Below are 24,186 nucleotides of genomic sequence, written 5' to 3' on the forward strand. Positions count from 1 at the left end.
TGGCACGAGGAAAAAACAAAAACTTCACAAAGGCCAAGAAATAACATGAATTTTGAAATCAGAAAGGCCCTGCCAGTGAAACAGGTGTTTCACTTTATTTTTCCCGAAAACATGTTGTTCAATGTTTATGTAATGTTTTACATAACCCTATAGGATTTTATCAGAAAGTTCCTGGATTTGAAACTATGTTCTTGAATCTTCAGCCACCTGTTCACTTTGTAAATGAGGTTTGATTCTGAAGCAGTGAAACTCAAGGGTAACTTAGGTTGTGGGTGGGCTTTAGTGAAAGGCACGAGAGGTCAGGTTTGTGCTTTGCTGCTCCGGTAGAGGGCAGGACCCTCCCCTAGGAAGTGTGGAAGCCCAAGGAACAGTAGAGATGTGGATCCTGCGCTCAGGGTATGAAAGTGACCCCTGAGAGCTCTAAGAGGATTGTTTCTGGAACCCACGGGTCCTCGGGCCTTCCCTGCTCCCTGAGCTCTGGGGAAAATAGTCTTGAACTCTGTACCCTCCTCCTGCAGGATTGATTCCAGAGCCTGTAGGGTGTGAGCTGTGGCAGCGTCTGGAGCCCTAACCCACCCTCCTAGTGTGATGGCTGCGGCTTCACTTCCACCTTGGGAATCTGGAACCTGGTGCAGTGACTCTTGCAGCCAACCCTGAGCTGAACCATAAAGGCAGAGAAGTCTGGGAAAGGTTGTATCATACAGCCAGGTTGACAGTGCAAACCGGCCCTGACATCAAACCACCTGACCACGCTCCGCGGGTCTCTCAGGACACTGGTTACCTTGCAGTGGCCCCCACAGCAAAGACGGCCGGCCGAGTCGGACAGGGGAGAGCCAGTGCCGGTGCCCCCAAACCCCAGGCGGGGGCTTCGCTCCCAGAGACTCTGCGCCTGTCCTCCCGCAGTCACCATCTCGGGAAAGGAAGTGCAGGTAGTGATAACAGCAACCACTCAACCAGGTCTATTATTTATTGTGCTGAATTACTCATTCTAAACTAACAGATACTCTGTCAACATAGTTTAACAGGAACTATTTAGGGACTCCACGACTGCAGCGTTATCACCCAAAGACTGAAATAACAGTCTGAAAAAATGAGTGAGTCAAAATTGCACATTTCTGCACATGGGCTTATTCAAAGCTTGTTTGTCAACCGGAGAACAAACCACAACAATAGGAATATTTCACATTAGAAATGAAAGTCTTTGGATAAAGTTAATCTTAATGTACTAATTTGGAACCACCTACAAGAGATATTAAGGAATAGAACAAGATGTAAAACATCAGACGGGTGTGTAGTTTGCTAGTACTTGTCTTAAAAGAGGAGAAAGAATATATCTGTTCTCTGTATTTGTATTTTATACATACCCTATATGTACATATGCATATATTACGCACATGTGCTTATATAATCCTCTACTATTTCTGGAAAGACGCAGATGACACTGGTATCATTGGAGCCTCTGAGGAGGGGACGTGGGTGGCTGTGGGACAGGGATGGCAGAGTTTTTACTACTTAACACTTCATACTGTTTAGCTTTGAACCATGTGCAATTATCTATTGAAAAATAAATTTTAAAGAAAATTCCAAAATAAGCAGCAACAGACCCTTTAAAAAACATATGTTAAATTCGTCACCATCCAGAGCATATTGGGAAATGCCCACATGGCGGCTTACACTGTCATATTAAAAAAAAAAAAAAATCTTATGCGTTCCTCTCAACCTCAATTTCCAAACCACAAATAACACATCTCAGAAAGAAACAAAGAACAGCTAGAGCTGGATGGTTTCTTGAAATCAGGTCCCGCGCAGGCTCTTGGGTCTAAGAGTCATCCAGGCCGAGCTTAGCAGCAAAGAGTGAGGTGATGACCTCATCCCCAGTTTTCAGAGCCAGGTCATATGCCGTCTGGCCATTCGTGTTCTTCTTTTGGATGCCTGCATTGCATCTGCCAAGGAAACAGGCATGAATAGAGGCTCTCAGGTGCTTGAACTCAAGGATGGCTCTTCCCTGACACAGAGGCCCGTCTGGGAGACTCTCAGACCGACCTTCCTACACCCGTCCCCAAGAGGCCACCATGACTCTCACTCTCAAGGGTGGCTCTACCCTGAGACCCTTTGAGGGGCTCTGTGATTTCAACACGTTCAATTGCCAATCCTGGCCATTGGCTCCCATTGCATCAAAGTCCTACAACCAAGTGTGTTGGGTGGGTGTGTGGGTATTTTCGTTGTGCTTTTAGAAGCCCTCAGTGCTGGGGACCCACAGTGGGATGGTGGCCCCCATTCACAGAGTTAACTGTTCAGGAACTGGGGCCTTCTGAAATCATCATAGTCAGCAGAGGGATCGCTGTGGCCCTCAGAAGTCTCCCCCAGAGGCCGGGAACATACCGCAGTAAAGCAGCGACGCACTCCCTTCCCGCCAGGCCAAGGAGGGTCGCTTCATGAAGAGCTGTATTTCGGAGCCTGTTTGGGGGGAAGAAAATCATCCTGCTAAAGCAGTTGCAATGCAGGAAGCTATGGGCACACGGACAACGGATGTCTCAGTCACACCAATGACACTGACCCCCTCCTTATCTTTCATCTTTCCTTTCTCCCTGGTCGTATAGGGCTCAACTGTTGGTCACTTCGCCACTCAAGTTCCTTGGGTCTTTATATGGCATTTACCATTGGAACCTGCATACATTCATGGAGTTGCCATATCTCCTGAGAAGACATATGATCTTCTTCCTTCGTGACTCCCTCTCAACTGAGAGAACATGCATTCCATTTACTAGGTGGGGAGGGGGTGCCGTGGTTAGATTTTCTGTGTAACCACGGTTCAGTTTTTGAAAGTAATGAATTGTGACTGCCAACTCTAACTTTGTACACCGCCCCTCAAACAACACAACTCCAACATGGCAATGACACTTGATGGAATACCCTCTTATCAGGACCCCATGCTTCAGAGTAGAGGTGATACCCTACAAATCTGTTCCTCTGAACAGCTTGGTACTATATTACCAGACCTAGAACATGTTTTGTACAGCAGGTACAGTATGATGTTCTGTGAATTTGTACATTAAGTTCTTTTTAATGTTTATTTTTTTAGAGAGAGAGAGACAGACAGAGTGCAAGCAGGTGAGAGGTAGAGAGACAGGGAGACACAGAATCTGAAGCAGGCTCCAGGCTCTTAGCTGTCAGCACAGAGCCCATGTGCGGCTTGAACCCACGAATTGCAAGATCATGACCTAAGCCGAAGTCAGATGCTTAACCAATTGAGCCATCCAGGCGCCCCCTGTGAATTTGTACTTTAAAGAAACTTTACTATTAATGCACAAACAACTCAAACTGTTTATTCAAATCTAAGTATCAGGGAGGATGAAGGCACATTCTTTCTTTGTAAATTGTGAATTACCTAATAGAATAAATCTCCTCAGTTGAAGCTCTAAGAAACAGACTGATGGTTACATTTGTCCCTCCTGGCTACTGGGGCAGAGCTAAGGGATGAAATGTTTGAAACTGCCAGTGAAGGAGGGCAGCTGTTGTCCAAAAGCAAATGGCACTTTGCTTTGCCCCTCTCCTAGTGAGACCTTGAATCTGTGTTTGTGAAATCTGCCCATAAGAGGTATCGGCTTTGGTGAAGAATGCGTACTTCGCCTTAGCCATCCCTTTGGGTTGAATATGAGTGTATTCTGGTAGGAAAGATACAAACATTGGAAACAGAAACACTAAGGCGGGGCTTTCTGCTACCCACTGAGCTACCTGACAGGAGTTACCTTGCATAGAGACTACCTTGACTGCTTCTTTCCCCTAGCCAAACAAGCTTGGGGCAGGGGTAGGGGTGGGGGGTGGGGGAGGGGGTGGGGAAGAGCTTTCTAATCCTTGTTTGCTAAGGAACAACTCACTGAGCCTCTTTTACAGGAAAGCCAGATCTCTCCATGGCTTGTGCATGAAGAGCAGTAGAATGGTTGGAGTGTTGAGGTCATGTTCCTGGATCTATAGAGGTCCAGCTGTGGGGCAGAAGCCAGGCTGACCCAGGTCTCAACACTTAGAACTAACAATTATAAACCAGACTTAACAGAGTTGGCTCCTAGTGGAAAAATCTGCTTTCTTCTATTGGTATAAACTAAAATGGAAGAGATCTCTGTGCTCTATTTTGAGGGAGGGCTTCTGGTCTGGCTTTCCTCCCTCCCCCTCCATGGAGCTAAACTCTGCTAACCGGGCTAATGCAGTGGGAGAGACAACGGGCTATCACACACTGTTCAGACAGATGGTACGAGCAGAAAGTTAGTAGCGACGCAACGGGATTGCGTGTGGATGAATGTGGATTTATAGAATGGTAATGAAGCAAGAATGGAAACTGAGGAACACCAAGGAAAAACAGGTAATCTGTTCCGTGTCCAGAGTAGTTTCTTCCTCTCAGCTGGACTTTTCATAAAGCTAGGACACCTTATACATAAGCATCAATTCAAAATCTGCTTGGGGCGCCTGGGTGGCTCAGTTGGTTGAGCGTCCGACTTCGGCTCAGGTCACGATCTCACTGTTCGTGGTTCGAGCCCCGCATCGGGCTCTGTGCTGATGGCTCAGAGCCTGGAGCCTGTTTCGGTTTCTGCGTCTCCCTCGCACTCTGCCCCTCCCCTGCTCATGCCCTGTCTCTCTCTCCCTCTCTCTCTCTCTCTCTCTCTCTCTCTCTCTCAAAAATAAATAAACATAAAAAAAAAAAACTTTAAAACAAAAAAACAAAAAAACAAAATCTGCTTAAGAGATTTTGTATCAACCACATACATTATACGTAAGTGCTCCAAGAAAAGCTTATCTGATTTGTGCAAATATAAAGTATACCTTAACAAGGTGACATTATTTTTATGAATAATGAGTGTGGGTAAATGAAGAAGCTGACAAAGTATGAAGAATGTGAATCCTGAAAACGTGAGCAAGTAAATGCCAGCCACTAAATATGTATACCAAGTGTGCCAAACATTCTGCTAAAAACGGGGTCATGTCTTGATATAGCTGTCCTATTGGGCAGAACTTATAAAGGCACACATAGAAAAATCAACAGGGATATATATTTTTTAAACAATTTTTTAATGTTTGTTTATTTTTGAGAGAGAGACAGAGTGCAAGCAGGAGAGGTGCAGAAAGAGAGGGAGACACAGAATCTGAAACAGGCTCCAGGCCCTGAGCTGTCAGCACAGAGCCCGATGCGGGGCTCGAACCCACAAACTGCGAGATCATGACCTGAGCCGAAGTCAGACACTCCACCGACTGAGCCACCCAGGTGCCCCAACAGGGATATATTTTTAATAAAAACACTAGAGGAAATTTTGAGACAGAGAAAGCCAGAAGCAAAGCTATTTAACTCTTGGACCCCTGTGCTGGCTGCATGATGCTCTGACGGGGCCTCAATCTGGTCTCAGAAATAACTCAGGGGCAGCAGTGTCAGATATCTGCAGGACCCCTGGAGAACTTCTAGTTTGGCAACTTGTTTGGCAGGATATAAGCAATTAACATATGGAACCCATCCTCAAGGAACATTCCACCCCACCTTTCCAAAGTACAGTAAAATCTTGGTTTGTGACCATAATTCGTTCCAGGAACATGCTTGTTATCCAAAGCATTTGTATTTCAAAGTGAATTTCAAGAACCATTAACTCAGTTGTGATCATGTGACATCTGGCATCATGTACTACTCGTATCATAAGACATCACTAGTTTATCAAGTTAAAATTTATAAGAAATGTTTGCTCATGTTGCGGCACACTTGCAGAACAAGTTATTCACTATCCCAGGTTTTGCTGTAATTTGCAAGAGAACAACAGAATCATGAAGCTGGGAGAAGTCAAGAGGCAGGACAGCCCAGAGACTAGGGAAATGACAGAAGCACCCAACAGGACTTGGTATCGTCCTCCTGCTTCACCAAATCATGTGGTGAACTCTCATGTGCAGGCTCGCCCCCAGGGTGTCAGCATCCAGAGACAGACGGATAAGGTTTTCTTTCTGCAGTAATTTCATGGGTACATTTCCACAGGGAATACACTGGGGCCACTCCTCTCTTATGGATGTCAACAGCTCAGATCACGATGAAAATGTCACCTGACATCCCAACGGCAAAGGATTTGCTGGCCCCACAACAGTATAAATTCATGAGTTAACAAAATTTATCCTTTATAAAAGCTACAAAAAATCAGGCAATCCAATAGTCCATTTAAAAATTTTTGTTTTCCCTAGATTTGGGAAATAGAAGCAGGTAAGTCTCTGATTAAGGCCCAAATGGGTTTAAAAATGGTTCCTGACTGGTTCAAATTGAACAGGGCACACGTGCGAGGTCACAGCTGGCTGCGACATTGCCAGGGCTGCCCTTTTACTGTGTCTTACTTACGGTCCCCACCGCTGCTCGGTGTCTGCTCCTCTCTGCACAAGAACCGGAATCGCTTCGTGGTGCTTATTCACAACAGCCATGGTTATAAGGGGTCGCTCCTCACTGTCCCTGCAGTTGGGATCTGCTCCCTGCAGCATAAGGAAAAGGACAAACTTGCCACAAAGCCCTGCTCTCAGCAGCATCCACCTGCCGTCCTATGAAGTGTAACAAATATGCTTTCCATCAAAAGAAAGGAACATCAGGAAACCTAAGATCTGACCTATAACAGAGCTGCGGGTCATGGTGCCATAGAACTTGTGCTGTCCTCATCAGGAAGGCAGGCACCCAGACAACTTTGCTTCTTTAGGAAACATGAAGGTCACATGGGGTCACAGACCAGGGATTCTGCCCACCTTTGTGCACATTATGCGGGCTCATATGACTTTTCGGTATATTTTCTCTGCTATAAAAACTAGCAACCAATAACAATTAATGTAAAGTTCTGGACTGGCCAGTTAATCCACTTCCAGTTTAAAATGAAATAGCCCTGTGATGATCCCAGTACTGAACAAGACTTCCACATGAAAGAGACACAGGTGAAACACGAGGCTGAAATCCTCAGAGAGATTTCTTTGGGATGTACTCACCTCATCAAGCAGCTGTTCAATCACAGAGACTCTTCCTTCCCCTGTCGGTCCCACTTCCTTCAGCAGGAGCCTGTTTTCAGGCTGTAGGATTATACAACACGGTCATTTCCACCACCACAAAATATTGCTGCCCCACTTGTGTGAACTCAACCCTCAAGGCAAATGCCTCCTCTCCAAGGTTAAGTTCTGAGTCCCAGGGACAGGCGAGTGTGAGCAAGTGCATGCATGTGTGTCCGTGAGTGCGTGTGTGTGATCTTTGACAGCCAGCAACACAAATAAACCCAGCTAATGTAAAGCTTGCTGGTCTCTGAAACCTTGTCTTGGGAAATGTTTTATATTTGGGGACATTATTTTATACTTATTAAGGACAGGGATGCAATGAGAAACCTCACAAAAACCCAGAAACGCCACACTAGTTTTATTACAAAGGAAAACAAATATTCCTAGGAAAAGCAAATGGGTGAATCCTACAATTCACCCTGCATGCTATATAAGGTGTTCAGAATCAGCCTAAGTATGACTATCCAGAAAACACGCTCACCCGACACATGAGTGAACCAATAAAGTCAACTCTTGTTTGGAGGTTAAAAGCTCTCACTTATCATCAGAAATCTGAAGAGTTTATTATCTTTTCTCTATTTTCAAAATATGATGAAATTCATCATTATATACAATCTTTATATAAAGGATTTCAAATGCTGGCTGCCACAAGGTTGAAGAGGCAGTCTAGAAAGCTGGAGACATTACTTTCAGTGTGTTTCTATCAATGGATCTGAGGGTGACTTGGGATGGTTCTGGGACTCCCAGTTTCCTGTATGCATAGTGAAAATAATATCTACCCCCCTCCTGGCTCTCTGGGAAGTCAGAGATGAGGGCATTGGTCAAGCCTCTAAGCCTTTCAGGAGAAGATGCCGGGTTCAGGCTATGTCCCCTCTGCCCCCATTCTAGAGTGATTAGCTTGGAACAATGTACTCCAACAAGTGAAACCCCAGACAGTCTTGGGGGACACACTTGTTCTGGCTGAATTCCATTCCTTATGGAAAACTATACTAGAATGCATTTGAATGTCAACCTCATGAGGTCTGAGACTTTTATATCTTTTGTTCACAGTTTATTTTTACCACCAAAAACTGTGCCTGGTGCATGTGTGCTCAAAATAACTGCTGAATGAGTGAACCACTGAATGCTGTTATTATTTTCTTATACTTATCCCCTAAATACAAATGAGAAAATAAAGGCACATAACAATGGGGGATTCAGGTCACACATAGAATAAGCAGGTGGAGTCTCGAAAACTGTTAAAGTTTATGGAACTTTATACTTAAACTGGGAGAAGGCCAAGAGTATAAGGAATCATAAGCAATACAAGTTAATATAGTTCTATGGCTAAAATTAACAATTCAGGCAACTATAGATGTTGGTGACAATGCAGAGAAAGAAGAACCCTTAAAAAAAAAAAAAGACAAACCCTCTTGCACTGCTGGTGGGAATGCAAATTGGAAAACAGTATGGAGGTTGCTCAAAAAATTAAAAATAGAACTATGACCCAGCAATTGCACTACTAGGTATTTACCCAAAGGATATAAAAATGCTGATTCAAAGGGGCACATGCACCCCAGCGTTTATAGCAGCACTATTGACAATAGCAAAAGTATGGAAAGAGTAAGTAAAAGTATGGAAAAAGTAAGCAAATGTCCATTGACTGATGAACGGATAAAGAAGATGTGGTATATCTATGTAATGGAATATTACTTGGCAATCAAAAAGAATTAAATCTTGCCTTTTGCAACAATGTGGATCGATCTAGAGTGTATTATGCAAGCAAAATAAGTCAGAGAAAGACAATATCATGATTTCACTTATATGTGGAATTTAAGAAACACAACAGATGAACACAGGGGAAGGGAAGCAAAAAAATAAGATAAAAACAGAGAGCTAGACAAACCATAAAAAGACTCTTAAATACAGAGAACAAACTGAAGTTTGCTTATTAGGTCTTGGGTGGGGGGACAGGCTAAGTGGGCAATGGACATTAAAGAGGGCACTTACTGGGATGAGCACTGTGTGTTATAAGTAAGTGATGAATCACTAAATTCTATTCTTGAAATCATTCTTATGCTATATGTTAACTTAGATTTAAATAAAATAAGTAAATGGGGAGCCTAGGTGCCTCAGTCGGTTAGATGTCTGACCTCAGCTCAGGTCATAATCTTGCAGTCTGTGAGTTTAAGCCCCGTGTTGGCTCTGTGCTGACAGCTCAGAGTCCGGGGCCTGCTTCATATTATGTGTCTCCCTCTCTGCTCCTCCCCTGCTCACACTCTGTCTCTCTCTCAAAAATAAATAAACATTAAAAAATTAAAAAATAATAAATTAAATAAGTAAATAAATCAAGGCCAGGGAGGAATAGATTTTTTTAAAAAGTTAATACAATTCTAAGGTCTTCTTCCCACATTTATTGGTGTTTATGACATGTAAAGCATGTAGTGGAAAAAAACAAGTTGAGGCGAGAAATCACCTGCCTTTGTAGAACTCATGATAACAATCTGGGCGCCAGTATGTGCACCCCTGAGGATGCCCTGAGGGCTTGGCTTCACGAAAAGTGGAGGGAAGAACTGACTTGTGCCCATCTCCATCTTGGTGGATATCCAGGCTTTGGGTTTGTTGCTAAGCACATCTGTCCTCCTACTGCAGCCAAAGAGGACCAAATGAAAGGCAAGGTGGTGGACTGAACAAGGGCACCCACTGTCCCTTTCTCCAAAGCTCCCGTTAAAATGTTAATGCTCTATATTTTTGAAGAACAAAACTCTAACAGCTGTGGGAAACTGGAAGAGTGCCATTAGTGGATCAGGAATTGTGAGAAATTCCAAAGATTGAAAGTAGGTGGAATCTGACTGAGAGGGAAATCAAAGCAAAGAACAAGCAGTTGAAGACACCAGAGATATGAGTGTGTTTCCTCCAGGAAGCCCTGAAGAAGCTGAGTTAATCAACAAGGAGGGCAGGTGTTGGGTGCAGGCTGGATTCATGAGCATTTTAGGGAAGGGCTGAGCTGGGTGATGTCCTCCCCTCTCTCCTGTGCTCTCTGCTTAAACCCTGATAACTATTTTCCAGAGAGTTCATTATTTGTCTAACAAAGAGTTCTCCTGGGAGTACTGGGCCCAGGAAGACCAGAGCCCAGACCTCTATGACAACACAGATGGAAGGAGAGCAAGGAAATAAAAAGAGCCCCATCCAGGAATGAAACACTCTAGAGCCCTTCACAGCACAGACTCACCTCTAGGGGGAAGGCAACTTAAGGGACCCCAAGGCATTCTCTTGTGTTCTGCCCAAACACTCTCCAGGGAGACAGCATGCCCATCCCCCCCCACAGGCACCTCAGGCCCACACACCCAGGGCAGGCACTGGCACTATGCAAACTAGCCCTTCACTTGTCAACATGACCTGGCAACCACAGATCATCACATATTTGAGACCAACCAAAAACAAGACAGAGAAAGTTGGACAGACAGAATTGACCCCAGAGGAAACAGAGGTGATTCAGGAAACTGATGAGAACTTTAATTCTAATTAATAATCTTGACATATTTTAAAGGATTCCATAAAATAAAAAATACACACAAAAAAGGCACAGAAAATGAAAAAGTATTCCTCCATTTAAAAAATCTCAAAGTAAAACATTAAACAGATAGGCCTAAGAAGACAGCTGTGAGGACAAAGGAGTACACTTACTGTGAGCTGCTCCTTTTCTTGAAATGTTTTGGTCTTGAAATTCTTTGTCCTCTTGACGTTTTCAGTGGTATCGGAGGTGCTCTGGCTGTAGTTGCTCACTGGAATGACAAAGAGTTGAGGACCAAAACAATGTCCCCCCGCCACTCCCCACATATAATATAGAACTATCCTACTATTGTGCCCCTCAAGAGGTCAGAAGAATAAAATGGCTTTTATAGAAATTTCTACTTGATTGAACCTCACAAGAAGGACTCCTGGAACCATTCATCCCAGACTAAGACCAGAGGATGAGTGGAAAGGAAGGAATAAAAGGGACTACAGTTTATAGGCCCCAAAGAACCCCTCCCCCCAACCTATCTCCCCAAGCCCTGTGAAAGACTTGAAAAATCTCACCCCTGACTTCAGAGAAACCAGAAGAATAAAATGGTTGGAACATTACAGTGAGATGCATGATTGGGCTGGAAAATTATAAGCAATTCCCTGCCATCCTTGCCAGGTCAATGTGCTCCTGGTCAATTGTTTTAAAGTCACCATAAGGGTACAACTCACCCAGGCTGGACCTGCTGCCAAATGGCCCATTACCACCCTCAGTGACACTGCTCAGGAAGTGGCTGCTGAAATCCACAGCCTTGCTGAGGTAAAGGTTCTGGACAATGAAAACAATTAGTCACCATGAATGACAAGGCTGCTGTGTCCCCACAGAAGGAACAATCTCCCTGTTAACCTGTTCCTCTCTTTGTTAATGACAGCTTTAGCTACACAGTCAAGCTTGAACCTGGACATCCTTCCTGACACCTCCTCCCCTCCCTGTAATGTTTTGTCCATTTTGCCTCTTAAACGGCTCCTCAGTGCAGCCCTTCTTCTCTGTTGTTACAGCCACAGCCCCTTTTCATATGCCAGGATCACTCCAAGGGCATCCCAACAGGTTCCTGCCAGCCCACTTTCCATGTGGCTGCCCCAGTCATCTTTCTAAACTATGTAAGTACTGGTGTCCTTTCCCTGCTTAAAACTCTTCTGTATCTTGGAATTAGGGTGACATCATGGGGAGACTTGAGCCACAGAGTTTGAATCCTGGTTCTATTACTTACTAGTTTAGGGACCTTGGAAGAAGCAAGTTGCTTAATTTCTCTGAACCTCAGGTTCCTCACCTGTAAAGTGGAAATATTATGGCCTACCCCAAAGGGATACTGTGAAAGTAAAATGAGGTAAAATGGAGGCCTATAAAGTTAGGATAGATGATACATGGTCCAGACCTGGAATTCTATATCCACCTGGACCGATTCCACAGTGTGGCATCCTGCCCCACCCTCACCTGGTTGCCTCTCCCACCACAGGGAACCACCTGCTACTTCCTCAACACTAGAACACACAGGTTAAGAAAAAACACATATTAAACCCGAAGATAATTACTCCACTTCTACTTGATAGCACGTTATATATGCTCTTGATGCCCACCCAAAGCATACCCCTAACTGATCAGCATACCCCTCCCAGCTGCTGGGTTGGCTGCTAACTGCTCACAGCTGACTCCCTTCTCTGGCCAACTGCCTCCAGAGATGGGTGCTGCCTTACCCTAGAAGCTACAGCCCTCCTTTTCTTGCCTCAGTTGGGACAACTTCGTGGTGTGACTCACATTTCAGAGCTCCTCGTGGATCAGGCTAAAGCCAAAATTTATGTGTGACCACTCAGCCCCTTCCCCGTCTCATGTCCCTCACTCCCCTTCTCCTCAAGTACCTCTCTGACCCAAGTTCTGCTCTGGCCACACAACTGAAAATATGGCATTTAGCACTTTACTTGACTTCAAAGCACTTTTGTGGGTGTCAGCCCACTGCACACTCCCAGCCTCTGAGTTAGGCAGTGCCCGTATGTCTGTCCTCATTTTAAAGACACTGCTAGCTCCCTGCTGGGCATATGGCCAGGGCCTGATAAATGCTAGTTCCCCTGCTTTTCCTGGCCTTCTTCATCCACCTTCTCAATCCATTCATTATTCTTTTGTATATTCTGATTTCTTGCCCAATGAAACTAAAGCTGCCAGTATGAATCAATTAATGTTTGCCACACATTAAAGGCTCTGTAGCAAAGTTGTAATCACCATATAAGGAGGCAGATCAAGAGAGACATAGCCACAAAATTTGGCTTATTTATTATAGGCAAATAGGTGAAAGTACAAACAGGCAAACATTTTTGTTGATCTTTCATCTACACCCAGACTTCAGTGAGTATAAAAAAGCCTGAGAACCACAGGACCGATAGGGTCAACAGTAATTCCTACTTACTACATCTTTATGTGCCTGAAACCTGACTTCTCTGAGGTTTAGCACAGTTATTTACCTAATCCTATGAAATTACTGGCCTTTAGTCGAGTTTTATAATATTTGAAACTTATGTCTTCCATGGGTTACCCAGAAGCATTTCAATAGACTATAGGCTACAGTTTACTAGCTCAGTCAATTTTCAAATGAACAGCTTCTGAAAGTCTTACGCACCTTGTTTGATACTTGAATGTAATTCAGCTGGATGCTAACTTCATAGCCATCTTCATGGACAGTAGCAGAGATAAGCTTTTAAAAAACCGTTAGAGAGAATTCACAACCATGCATGTGGGACTTAATGTCCTGAGCAACAGTCAAGAAATCCTGAGATGTTAAACCGTAAATTTAACCAAACATTTAATTAACTCAAAAGAAGGCAGGAAAAGAGAAACAAAGGAACAAAACCTAAGTAAGATATAATACAAGTAGCAAAACAGCAGACACAAAGCCAGCTTTGGCTATAATTCCACTAATTGTAAATGAACGAAATTAATGTTCCCATCAAAGAGCAGAGACTGCCAGAATGGATAAGAAAGAAAGACCCAAATTTATATTCTCTGCAAGAGACACACATTAAGTTTAATCAAGCCACCTGGCTGGATGTCGTCAGCTGGGTGTCTGGAGGAGCCAGGCCTTGTCAATCAAGAGCCAAGCATCATAGTTGACAAGCTTTCTCTGTAAGTAGCAGGAGGAATTTCCCTCAAACAGGGGTCAACAAATTCTTTAAGGATCAGATAGTAAGTAGTTGAGGTTTTGTGGGTCATTGCCATTGTAGCACAAAGGCAGTCATGGACAGTAAGTAAACAAATTAGTACAGCCGTGATCCAATAAAACTCGATTTGTAAAACTGAGTAATGGGCCTAATTTGCCCCACAGGCTATAGTTTGCAGACCCCTGGATTAGGCAAGAGAATGAATAAACCCCCAAAACATTATCAAGGGAAACTAAGCACTACTAGACAATGAAATAGTTTCAATGTTGGCCAATTTGGTGATAGAGGATCAAACAGGCTGATTTCTAAAGATTCCTTCTAGTGTTCTGACAAACAGAAGAGGTCTTCTCACAGAGCTGTCTCTTACAGTGGTGGTATAATGCCAGAGAAAGAGCATGGGGCTTCAAATCTGGAATCCCCCAAAAGACCCAACAGTGCAGTCCTGGGCAGGTCACCAAAGCTCTTTGAGCCAGTTTTCCTGGGTGTCAAAAATAAGGCTTGTTCTGATTATCTACTGCAGTGTAAAAAGCCACCTCAAACTTAGTGGCACTGAACGACCATTTTATTAAGTTTGCGGCTTCCCACAGGACACAGATGGTCTTGTCTCGACACATCTGCCACCTCAGCTGGGAAAACTCAAATGGCTAGAAGGTAGCTGCATGTTTGGAGGCTGGAATGACCCAGGCTCTCATCACTCGTCTGCCTGGCTCCTGACCCAGGATGACTCCAGGCCCGGGTTCAGCTAGGGCTGCAGACGGTGCACCTACACGTGGCCACGCCATGGGGCTTGGGCTTCTCACAGCAGGGTGGCTGGGCTCCAAGAAGGAGTGTTGAAGGTGAGTGTGCCAAGTAAGAGGACCACACCCTGAGAGTCCCATGGCATCACTGCCACTGCACTCAGTTATTAGCCCAACTGCCATAAGTCCTCCCACCCGTCCACAGGGGACAGGGACTCCGCCCTTTGCAGGGAAAACTATCAAAGAATTTGTGGCCATTATTAAAAACTGCCACAAAGGTAATATTCCTACCTTGTAGGTTTGTTATGAGCGCTACAGATCGATGAACATAACGTACATAGTGAGTGCATCGTTAAACGGCAACTGTTATGATCACTACCGCTGCTAATACAGAATGGATTTCAGTGTGCAATTTGGCTAGACTAAACTCTTCTGGGTCTTTTAGCTCTGACCACAAGAATCTCCATAGCACGTGGAATGTAAAAGCATGGATGGTTCACAATTTACTATTTTACCTTGCTTAGGTCAGGTGCCCAGAAGCAGACCCTGAGACAAGGTTCATGCACAGGTGATTTACTGAGGCCGTGCTTGTAGGGGAGGGCAGTAAAGAAGTGTGGAAAGCAGGACAGGAAAGGGAAAGGAGCCAAGCAAAGTGCGATTTCAGGTGAAGTCAGTGGAGGGGAACTGCAGCCTGACCCCATGCAATGCTCTGGTGTGGAAATTCCAGTCAGAGCTCACCCACCTTTCCCATTCTGGGTTCTGCAATCAAAGCCCTGAACTCAGGGTTGTTCTGAGCATAAGACCTGAGGTGAGCAGAGATATGATCCAACTGTTTTCTCCAGTACCCTAAAGAAAAAAAGAAACCCATCCACATGGATAATTCTTCTGAAGCCAAGAAAGAAAAATGCTAGTTTGCAACATGCATACTCAGAGAGGTTATTATTCTGTTTGGTCAAATTTTGTGATGGTTTGGCTTACTGACCCTTGACTATGTACTAGAATAAGTTCCATTTTTGTTCCCAGCTTTTTTTTTAATTACACATGATTAATCACAGAATTGTACAGAATATCAAAAGAACATATTTTGAAAAGAGAGAGAGGGAGACAGAGAATCCCAAGCAGGCTCCATACTGTCAGCACAGAGCCCAACACAAGGCTTGTACTCATGAACCATGAGATCATGACCTTAGCTGAAATCAAGAGTCAGATGCTCAACCGACTGAGCCACCCAGGCACCCCCTATTTTATTCTTTTAAAATTAACCATATTGAAGACCTACCCTATGACCCAGCAGTAGCACTGCTAGGAATTTACCCAAGGGATACAGGAGTACTGATGCATAGGGGCACTTGTACCCCAATGTTTATAGCAGCACTCTCAACAATAGCCAAATTGTGGAAAGAGCCTAAGTGTCCATCAACTGACGAATGGATAAAGAAATTGTGGTTTATATACACAATGGAATGCTATGTGGCAATGAGAAAGAATGAAATATGGCCTTTTGTAGCAACATGAATGGAACTGTAGAGTGTTATGCTAAGTGAAATAAGTCATACAGAGAAGGACAGATTCCATATGTTTTCACTCCTATGTGGATCCTGAGAAACTTAAGACCATGGGGGAGGGGGAGAAAAAAAATGGTTAGAGAGGGAGGGAGCCAAAACATAAAAGACTCCTAAAAACTGAGAACAAATTGAGGGTTTATGGGGGGTGGGAGGGAGGGGTGGGTGGGTGATGGGTATTGAGGGCACCTGTTGGGATGTGAACTGGATGTTGTATGGAAACCAATTTGACAATAAACTTCATAATAAAAAAAAAAAAGAAAGAAAAGAAATGGTAGAATTAAACGAGTGGAAAAAAATAAAAAAATAAAAAATAAAATAAAATTAAATTAACCCTTTTGAGACATAACTTTTTTTTAACTTTTTTTTTTACATTTATTTATTTATGAAAGACAGAGACAGAGTGCAAGTGGGGGAGGGGCAGAGAGACAGGGAGACACAGAATCCGAAGCAGGCTCCAGGCTTGGAGCTGTCAGCACAGAGCCTCATGCGGGGCTTGAACTCATGAACCATGAGATCATGACCTGAGCTGAAGTTGGATGCCCTGCCAACTGAGCCACCCAGGCGCCCCGAGGCATAACTTTTAAGCATACAGTTTGAATTTCAGCAAGCGTGTTTTTTACTATATATTTACTTTTACTCTACATAGTTAGGTCTTGTCTATGGCTTGCACAGAGTTGTTTTTGTTTTTGTTTTTTTTTCTTTTGGCATGGAGCCCCAGTGTGGCACTTGAACTCATGACCCTGAGATCAAGACCTGAGCTGAGATCAAGAGTTGGATGCTTAACCAACTGAGCCACCCAGGATCCCCTGTTTCTTCGTTTTTTCAAAACGCATGATGACAATTGCTACCTTCTAATGAAATGTTCAGTCCACAAAATTAAATGTAATTATTGATATGTTTTGGTTTTGACTTACCATTTTATTATTTGACTTATACTTTTCCCATTTGTTTTGTTTTCTTTGTTCCTATCTTCCTGGGGTTTTTTGGGGGGTAACTTGAATACTTTTTAGAATTATATTTAAATCTTCCCATTAGCTTTTTAGCTGTATTCCTCAGTATTCTTTTTGAATAGTTGCCCTATTGATTAAAATATAGATCTTTTTAAAAAGTGTATTTATTCATTTTTGACAAAGGCAGAGTGCAAGCAGTGGAGGGATAGAGAGAAAGGGAGAATCTCAAGCAGGTCCTGTGCTGTCAGCCCAGAGCCCAACGTGGGGTTCGAACTCATGAACCGTGAGATCATGATCTGAGCCGAAATCAAGAGTTGGACGCTCAACCAACTGAGCCACCCAGCCACTCCTATTTTATTCTATTAAAATTAACCCTATTGAGATAACTTTTAAGTATACGGTTTGAATTCCAGCAAGCATATGCATCCCAATCAAAACATAGAACATTTCCATCATTCCAAAAACTCCCTTGTGCCCTTCTACAGTCTGCACAGGGTTTAAACACACTTGAATTCACTAACTGCCACCATTTAACAGTTGGGAGATGTCACAAGAGTCTGGATTTCTGGTTTCTTGTGGGCAAGCAGGAGATGCATTTACAGGAAATGTCCAGAACAGGCTAATCTATAGAAACAGAAAGTAGCGGTGCCTGGGTGGTTCAGTCGGTTAGGCATCTGACTTTGGCTCAGGTCATGATCTCACGGTTCATGAGTTCGGGCCCCACATCGGGCTCTGTGCTGACAGCTCAGAGTCTGCAGCTTGCTTCGGATTCGGTGTCTCCCTCTCTCTCTGCCTCTCCCTAACTTGCACGCTGTCTCTCAAAAATAAATAATAAACATTAAAAAAAATTTAAAAAATAAAAAACAGGAAGTAGATTTGTGGTTGCCAGGCACCTGGGTCAGGAGATGTGAGCAGTGATTACAAAAAAGAGTATCAGGACTACTTTTGGGGTGATGAAAATGTTCTGGACGTGGTAATGTTTCTATACTGCTGCTAATGTACTATCACTGAATTGTACACTTCAAAATGGTCAAAATGGTGAATTTTGTTATGTGAATTTTAGAACAGTAAAAAGAGAGAGATATTGGCAGAGAGGAATAATGACACAGACTAACAACATTTCTACCATCATAGTTGCAATCCATATGTGCTATTTGATTTACAAACTAGATGATGGGGCTATGAGTCAAAACATCAGAGTGCTAAAAGTTTAAGGAAGAGCTATAATACAAAGGAAAATTACCTAAAGAAAAACAATGGAATTTACTTTTTTTTTTAATGTTTATTTATTATTTTGAGAGACAGACAGAGCATGAGCAGGGGAGAAGTAGAGAGAGAGGAAGACATAGGATCTGAAGCAGGCTTCAGGCTCTGAGCTGTCAGCACAGAGCCCAATGCGGGGATAGAACTCACGGACCATGAGATCATGACCTGAGCCAAAGTCAGACACTCAACCGACTGAGCCACCCAGGCACCCCAAGGGATTTACTTCATTCATTCATTCATTCATCCATTCATTCATTTATTTTTAATGTTTACTTATTTTTGAGAGAGAGAGCACGAGCAGGGAAGGGGCAGAGAGAGAGGGAGACACAGAATTCCAAGCAGGCTCCAAGCTCTGAGCTGTCAGCATAGAGCTCGACACAAGGCTCGAACCCACAAACTGTGAGATCATGATCTGAGCTAAAATCGGACGCTTAACAGACTGACCCACCCAGGAGACCCATTTACTTTTTTTTTTTTTTAATTAATTTATTTATTTTGAGAGAAACAGAGAGAGAACCAGTGGGGGAGGGGCAGAGAGAGAAGGGGACAAAGGATCCAAAGCAGGCTCTGAGCTGACAGCAGAGTGCCCGACGTGGGGCTCGAAGTCACGAATCATGCCATCATGACCTGCGCCAAAGTTGGATGCCACACAGGCACCCCACTTCTTTCTTTTTAATGTTTGTTTATTTTTAGGAGAGGTGTGGGGGAGGGGCAGAGAGAGCGGGAGACAGAGGATCTGAAGTGGGCTCTGTGCTGATAGCAGAAAGCCTGATGCGGGGCTTGCACTCACAAACCGTGAGATCATGACCTGAACTGAAGTAGGATGCTTTAACCGACTCAGACACCCAGGCGCCCCAAAGGGATTTACTTATGTATAGAAATAAAGCTAAAGGAAGAAAAAAAATGCAGTTTTCTTTCAGAGAAAGAGGGAATTCCCTCCTGACAAGAAAGTGTACTTTTTCTCTCACCTCTTCCTGGGCTGACAGCTGTGAGGAGAGGTTTATGGTCACTCATTTTCTCCTGCCTCTGCTTTTGAGAAGCCATTTCCAGTTCCTTTTTGGCTAGTAGTGCACCAGATGGGTAGAATAGGCCAGTAGTCTGTGTGCCCACGTCCTTCCGAGTCCCAGCCTCAGGTCTGAGCAAAGGAACATTTAGGGACTGCCAGGCAGATCGGGGCTATGAGCAAGGCAGAAAACATAAGATACTAGAATATAATTTCATTAATTCTTCATAATTACTTATAGAAAAGAATTCTAATCAGAAGTAAAAAATATCTCCAAGAAACTGTACTCTGAACTAAAAAGAGGTTTTCAGCCCTTGCCTCACCTTCCTTGGTCTGTCTCTCCCAGGAACTCCCAGCCTGACCCATAAAGCCAGCCTCTTCTGCTTGGCCATTTACTATCTCAAACTCAACAAATCAACTAAACTAATATTCCCTGTCTTGCTGCCCGAGGCCCTAAAGAAATCTATCCTCTCAGTTCTACAATCCAATGGAGTTACTACTCATCCACACTCAACTACTGGGGACCGGTATTTTCTCTGAGGCACTCCTGCATCTGGGCATGGGAACTTGAGAGGACCATCATGTAAGGTTGTGTAGGTCGTGTACTGCACAACATCACTGCATCTAATGAGCTAAGATTCACATGGTAGGCATCATATATTTGCAAATTTATTAGGACAGTTTTTCTGGTAGGTGGAAGAAAATGTCTAACAAAACTAGTATATTACAATCAGTTTCCAACAGATGGCAGTCTAGTGTCTTGAAGAAAGAACCCTTGGTCTCATTTGCACAAAGGTGTCAATATGGGCTACTGACACTCCCAGGATCCATAAGTCTCAGTCTGGGTTAAGAAGGCCATGAACTCCCTAAAAATGAGTGCAAAACTACTGAGTGCATGTGCATTCTAAGGACTATCAATCTTCACATTCTTCTAATGAAGACCTAAAAAGAAACCTGAAAAGTCTTCATCTAGCTTAGAGAAATTCACAAAAGGCTAATATCAAGCTGGTTAGAGATTAAGTCATTCTGAAAATAACCCTGTAAGATTTTCCTTAAACTATATGCAGTTGTTTTAAATAGCAGCAGCAATTTCATACACCTGATATAAGTTTTCTAAAACATAAAACAATGGGAGCAGCGTTCCTAGTATGCCTCATGAGAAATGCACGAGAAGGACATTCTGTCTCATGTATTTATTTTACTTTTTTTCTGTCTCATGTATTTTAAATCCACTTCTCCTTCATGACATTATATCAACTTACGTTATTTTTATTAGTCTTCCAAATGCAATTAGACCTCAATCTACTACAGATAAACCCTTAGATCTTTGAATGCGGACGAAATCACTTGAGTGTTGAAAACTTGAATTGGTTGAATTGACTTACACACCTAGTTGAAAATCCATGTGAAAAGTCTGTATTTTGGCTCTCTCTCCCCGGGTTGATCCCCAAGGTAGAGAACACAAATTCAGAGTCCTAAGCTCTTCCCCAGGCACCAGCTCTTACTACAGTGGAGGCCTCACCTCAGCAAAAGGGCGAAGTTCTCCAGCGGCAAGAGCCAGGCTGTTATCCATGCTCAGTCTTGCCACGGACTTCACATAAATACCACAGGAACCACAGAATCGGGCAGATGGGTGATTGCTGGCCCCACATTTGGGGCAAACAGAGTAGCAGGCAGAAATGCCTGGCTAGAGGATAGAAAATATTTTTATATCTTCATAAATATTAGAGTCCTAATTTTCCCATGTAAGTTATTCTCATACCATACAATCCCCAGCCATCAAAATAACATATGCCTATACCCCTGACCCCAAGTCTACCTTCTAGACTTTGTCCTACAGATGAACAATTACACAAAGCAAGTATATTTAAGACCATTCCCCACAGAAAACAACTGGAAACCATCTAAATGTCCAGCAATAGGGATGGCCTCAATATATCATGGTACATACAGAAAGTGGTATATTACGGAACCACGAATGAGAGGCTACAAATAAGACATATTGCTAGGTGAAAAGAACTGAGCCAGTGTTCATAGTAAACTACCAGTTTACTTATTAGCACACTGAACGGCTCAAAGAACACTCAGACACTAGGTGACGGTGACTGCTTCTGGGGATAGGCTCTGTAGGCCTGGGATGAGAAGGGAGACTAACCCTTCACACGAAACCTTTTGTATTATTTACATGCAACGCTTATTTGAATAAATGACTTTGAGTGTTTTATTAGAAAAGTAAGCAGACAATTCATAAAAGAAATACCAATAGTCAAATAGAAATAGGAAAAGTTTAACCTCAATCAGCAATGACAGAGCTTTCTCAATTTAAGAGAAGTATCTCTGTCTCCGGAGTCTTAGGTAAATAGGTGGTAGTCTTCAAATCGCAAGGAGTGATTTCTGTAGGGCAGGGGAAGAGGAGGAGCTGGGCCTCTCTAGGGTGGTGGTGAAGCCTCAGCACCAAGAAACTCAGATTTAAAATACCCACCGTGGCTCCACACCAGTCACAGAAGCAAGCTTCCGGGCGATTCCTGCGACCACACTTGGAGCAGGAAATGGTCTCCCCTTTCTGAGTGGGGGGAGGAGGGGCTTTATCTCCACTGCGCATGGGCTGCTGAATGCAATGGCATTTATCAATAGGCAGATCAATACTAGATTCTGCAATCCCCCTCTGAATCCAGAAAAAAAAAAAAATCCCCAGATCAATGCAAACCCTGGAAATAAGGTATTTTTGCCCCAAAAAATAAAACTATGATAAGCTTACTAATGAAACATTAGTACAAAGAGGACATATTACTTCACAGCAAATAGATGAAACCAGTGGCTCGTGCATCTTGATATTCCTCAGTATCTTTAATACCAAACATGGTAAGCCTCCTCCTGATTTACTATGACAACATTTTTAACGAAAGAATGTATGGGGCACCCAGGTGGCTCGGTCAGTTAGACAGACATCCAGCTCTTGATTTCAGCTCAGGTCATGGCCTCACTGTTTATGAGATCAAGCCCCACATTGGGCTCTGCACTGGCAGAACAGAGCCTGCTTGGGATTCTCTCCCTCCCTCCCTCTCTGCCCCTCCCTCCCACTCACGTGCATTCTCTCTCTCTCAAAATAAATAAATAAGCATTAAAAAAAAAAAAGAATGTGGGGCACCTGGGTGGCTCAGTTGGTTAAGTGTCCAACTTTGGCTCAGGTCATGATCTCATAGTTTGTGAGTTTGAGCCCCGCATCAGGCTCTGTGCTGACAGCTCAGAACCTGGAGCCTGTTTCAGATTCTGTGTCTCTGTCTCGCCCTCTGCCCCTCCCCCACTCGCGTGCACGAGTGCACTCACGTGTGTGCACTCTCTCTCTCTCTGTCAAAAATAATAAACATTAAAAAAAAAAGAATGTAAGCAGACCCATGCTACCTAAGGTGTCACAATTGAGGTGTATCTTCTATTTTTTAGGGCTTTGGTTTCCATCTGGGAATGTGAATTTATTTTCCACCCCTGCCACACAAAAATAATTATTTTGAGGAGAGAGAATTGTTTCGTGAGAATTTCTGAAACTTTGTTAGGCAGGCCTGGATGAGAAGTTTTGCTCCTGCTACATATTTATTGACTAGTAAGAGATTTTCTCATGAGACAAATGAGGATGATAGTATTCGTCACTGCTCCGTGATCACCTGCTGTATGCAGGCACCATGCTTAGCACTGCCCCTGTAGTCTCACATCAAACCACACAACAGACCTGTGAGGTGGGTGCTATTGTCACCTGTGTTTTACAGGTGTGTGTTTTACGGTTGGAAACCGAGACACAGAGGTGAGAGGTGATCATAAGCCATCTGATTCTAAAGCCTGACCTTTATCCATGACTCCATGCAGCCTTTTCACAGGTCTGTAGGACGGGTTCAGATAGTTAATGTCAATTAAGTATGGAGGCGTGCTTGGCACAGGGTCAGGCTCCATATGTCAGCTTCTCTCTTTTCTCTTCCTTTTCATTAGATCTTAATTTCTTTAAGGGAAAGGCATACTTCACATTTTTTCCCCACTAAGACAGTACCTTGTACCTTGGCACATAGAAGTCATTCAGTTACTGAATGAATGAATCAATGAATAACTGATTCAATTGATAACTGCCACCTGTTCCGTGTATAAAACTAAGAATGTGCACACTAGGGGAGACATTTTCTAAAGGATGGTTTTTCCTCCAAGATGAATATTTTAGTTACTTTATTTGCCCAGCTATATCCTCTTTTACTTTGGGGACTGTTCTGCTATCCTAAAACAGAAAGAGGTCTCATTAGCCCTCAATGTCCACAGAGACTGACAATGAAGATCTCTCTTTGCATACACTTACCCTTACCCCATTTCTGTGCGATTAGAACGAGACTCCTCGGGACAAATCAAAAGAGAAACCCTTTACACGCTTTTGCTTCAGACTTAAATTTCAATTTATCCTACTGCTACAACAGGGTTTTGATATAACACTTGTTGATCTGGGTTTCTAAATATAAAGCCTTCAGGGGTGCCTGGGTGGCTCAGTCAGAGAAGCATCTGACTCTTGATTTCGGCTCAGGTTCGATCTCATAGTTCACAAGATTGAGCCTGGCATCAGGCTCTGCACTGACAGCATGGAACCTGCTTGTGATTCCCTCCTTCCCTCTCTCTCTGCCCCTTCCCAGCACATGTGCTCTCTCTCTCTCTCTCTCTCGAAACAAACAAATAAATATAAAAAAATAAATATAAAGCCTTCAGATCTTTTATTTAAATGCATCCACTAAAAAAAAAGGCATCTAGGGGTGCCTGGGTGGCTCAGTTAGTTAACTGTCTGACTTTGGCTCAGGTCATGATCTCATGGTCTGTGAGTTCGAGCCCCATGTCGGGCTCTGTGCTGATGTCTCAGAGCCTGGAGCCTGTTTCAGTTCTGTGTCTCCCTCTGTCTCTAACCACCCCCCCCC

General features: G+C 43.5%; 1 protein-coding gene across 14 annotated transcripts in view; it reads right to left on the reverse strand.

Moving 5' to 3' along the window:
* Window positions 1-953: 953 nt before the first annotated feature.
* The window catches only part of DZANK1 (double zinc ribbon and ankyrin repeat domains 1), a 71,410-nt gene continuing 48,177 nt past the window's right edge, over window positions 954-24,186 (reverse strand). For 6 of the 14 annotated variants that reach the window (XM_045053912.1, XM_045053915.1, XM_045053913.1 and 3 more), the window contains 12 exons: window positions 21,735-21,917; window positions 20,775-20,939; window positions 19,218-19,425; window positions 15,211-15,314; window positions 13,194-13,268; window positions 11,796-11,855; window positions 11,257-11,353; window positions 10,708-10,805; window positions 6,982-7,062; window positions 6,356-6,483; window positions 2,383-2,457; window positions 954-1,943 (listed from right to left, as the gene is read on the reverse strand). In XM_045053912.1, the coding sequence (XP_044909847.1) occupies window positions 1,820-1,943; window positions 2,383-2,457; window positions 6,356-6,483; window positions 6,982-7,062; window positions 10,708-10,805; window positions 11,257-11,353; window positions 11,796-11,855; window positions 13,194-13,268; window positions 15,211-15,314; window positions 19,218-19,425; window positions 20,775-20,939; window positions 21,735-21,917 (1,398 nt within the window). In that variant the 3' untranslated portion in view covers window positions 954-1,819. Of the gene's footprint in view, window positions 1,944-2,382; window positions 2,458-6,351; window positions 6,484-6,981; window positions 7,063-10,707; window positions 10,806-11,256; window positions 11,354-11,795; window positions 11,856-13,193; window positions 13,269-15,210; window positions 15,315-19,217; window positions 19,426-20,774; window positions 20,940-21,734; window positions 21,918-24,186 lie in introns of all 14 variants that reach the window. The other 8 variants (XM_045053916.1, XM_045053918.1, XR_006595400.1 and 5 more) reach the window with 8 other exon arrangements.

This window comes from Felis catus, chromosome A3 (assembly GCF_018350175.1).
Source record: "Felis catus isolate Fca126 chromosome A3, F.catus_Fca126_mat1.0, whole genome shotgun sequence".
Taxonomy (NCBI): Eukaryota; Metazoa; Chordata; class Mammalia; order Carnivora; family Felidae; genus Felis; species Felis catus.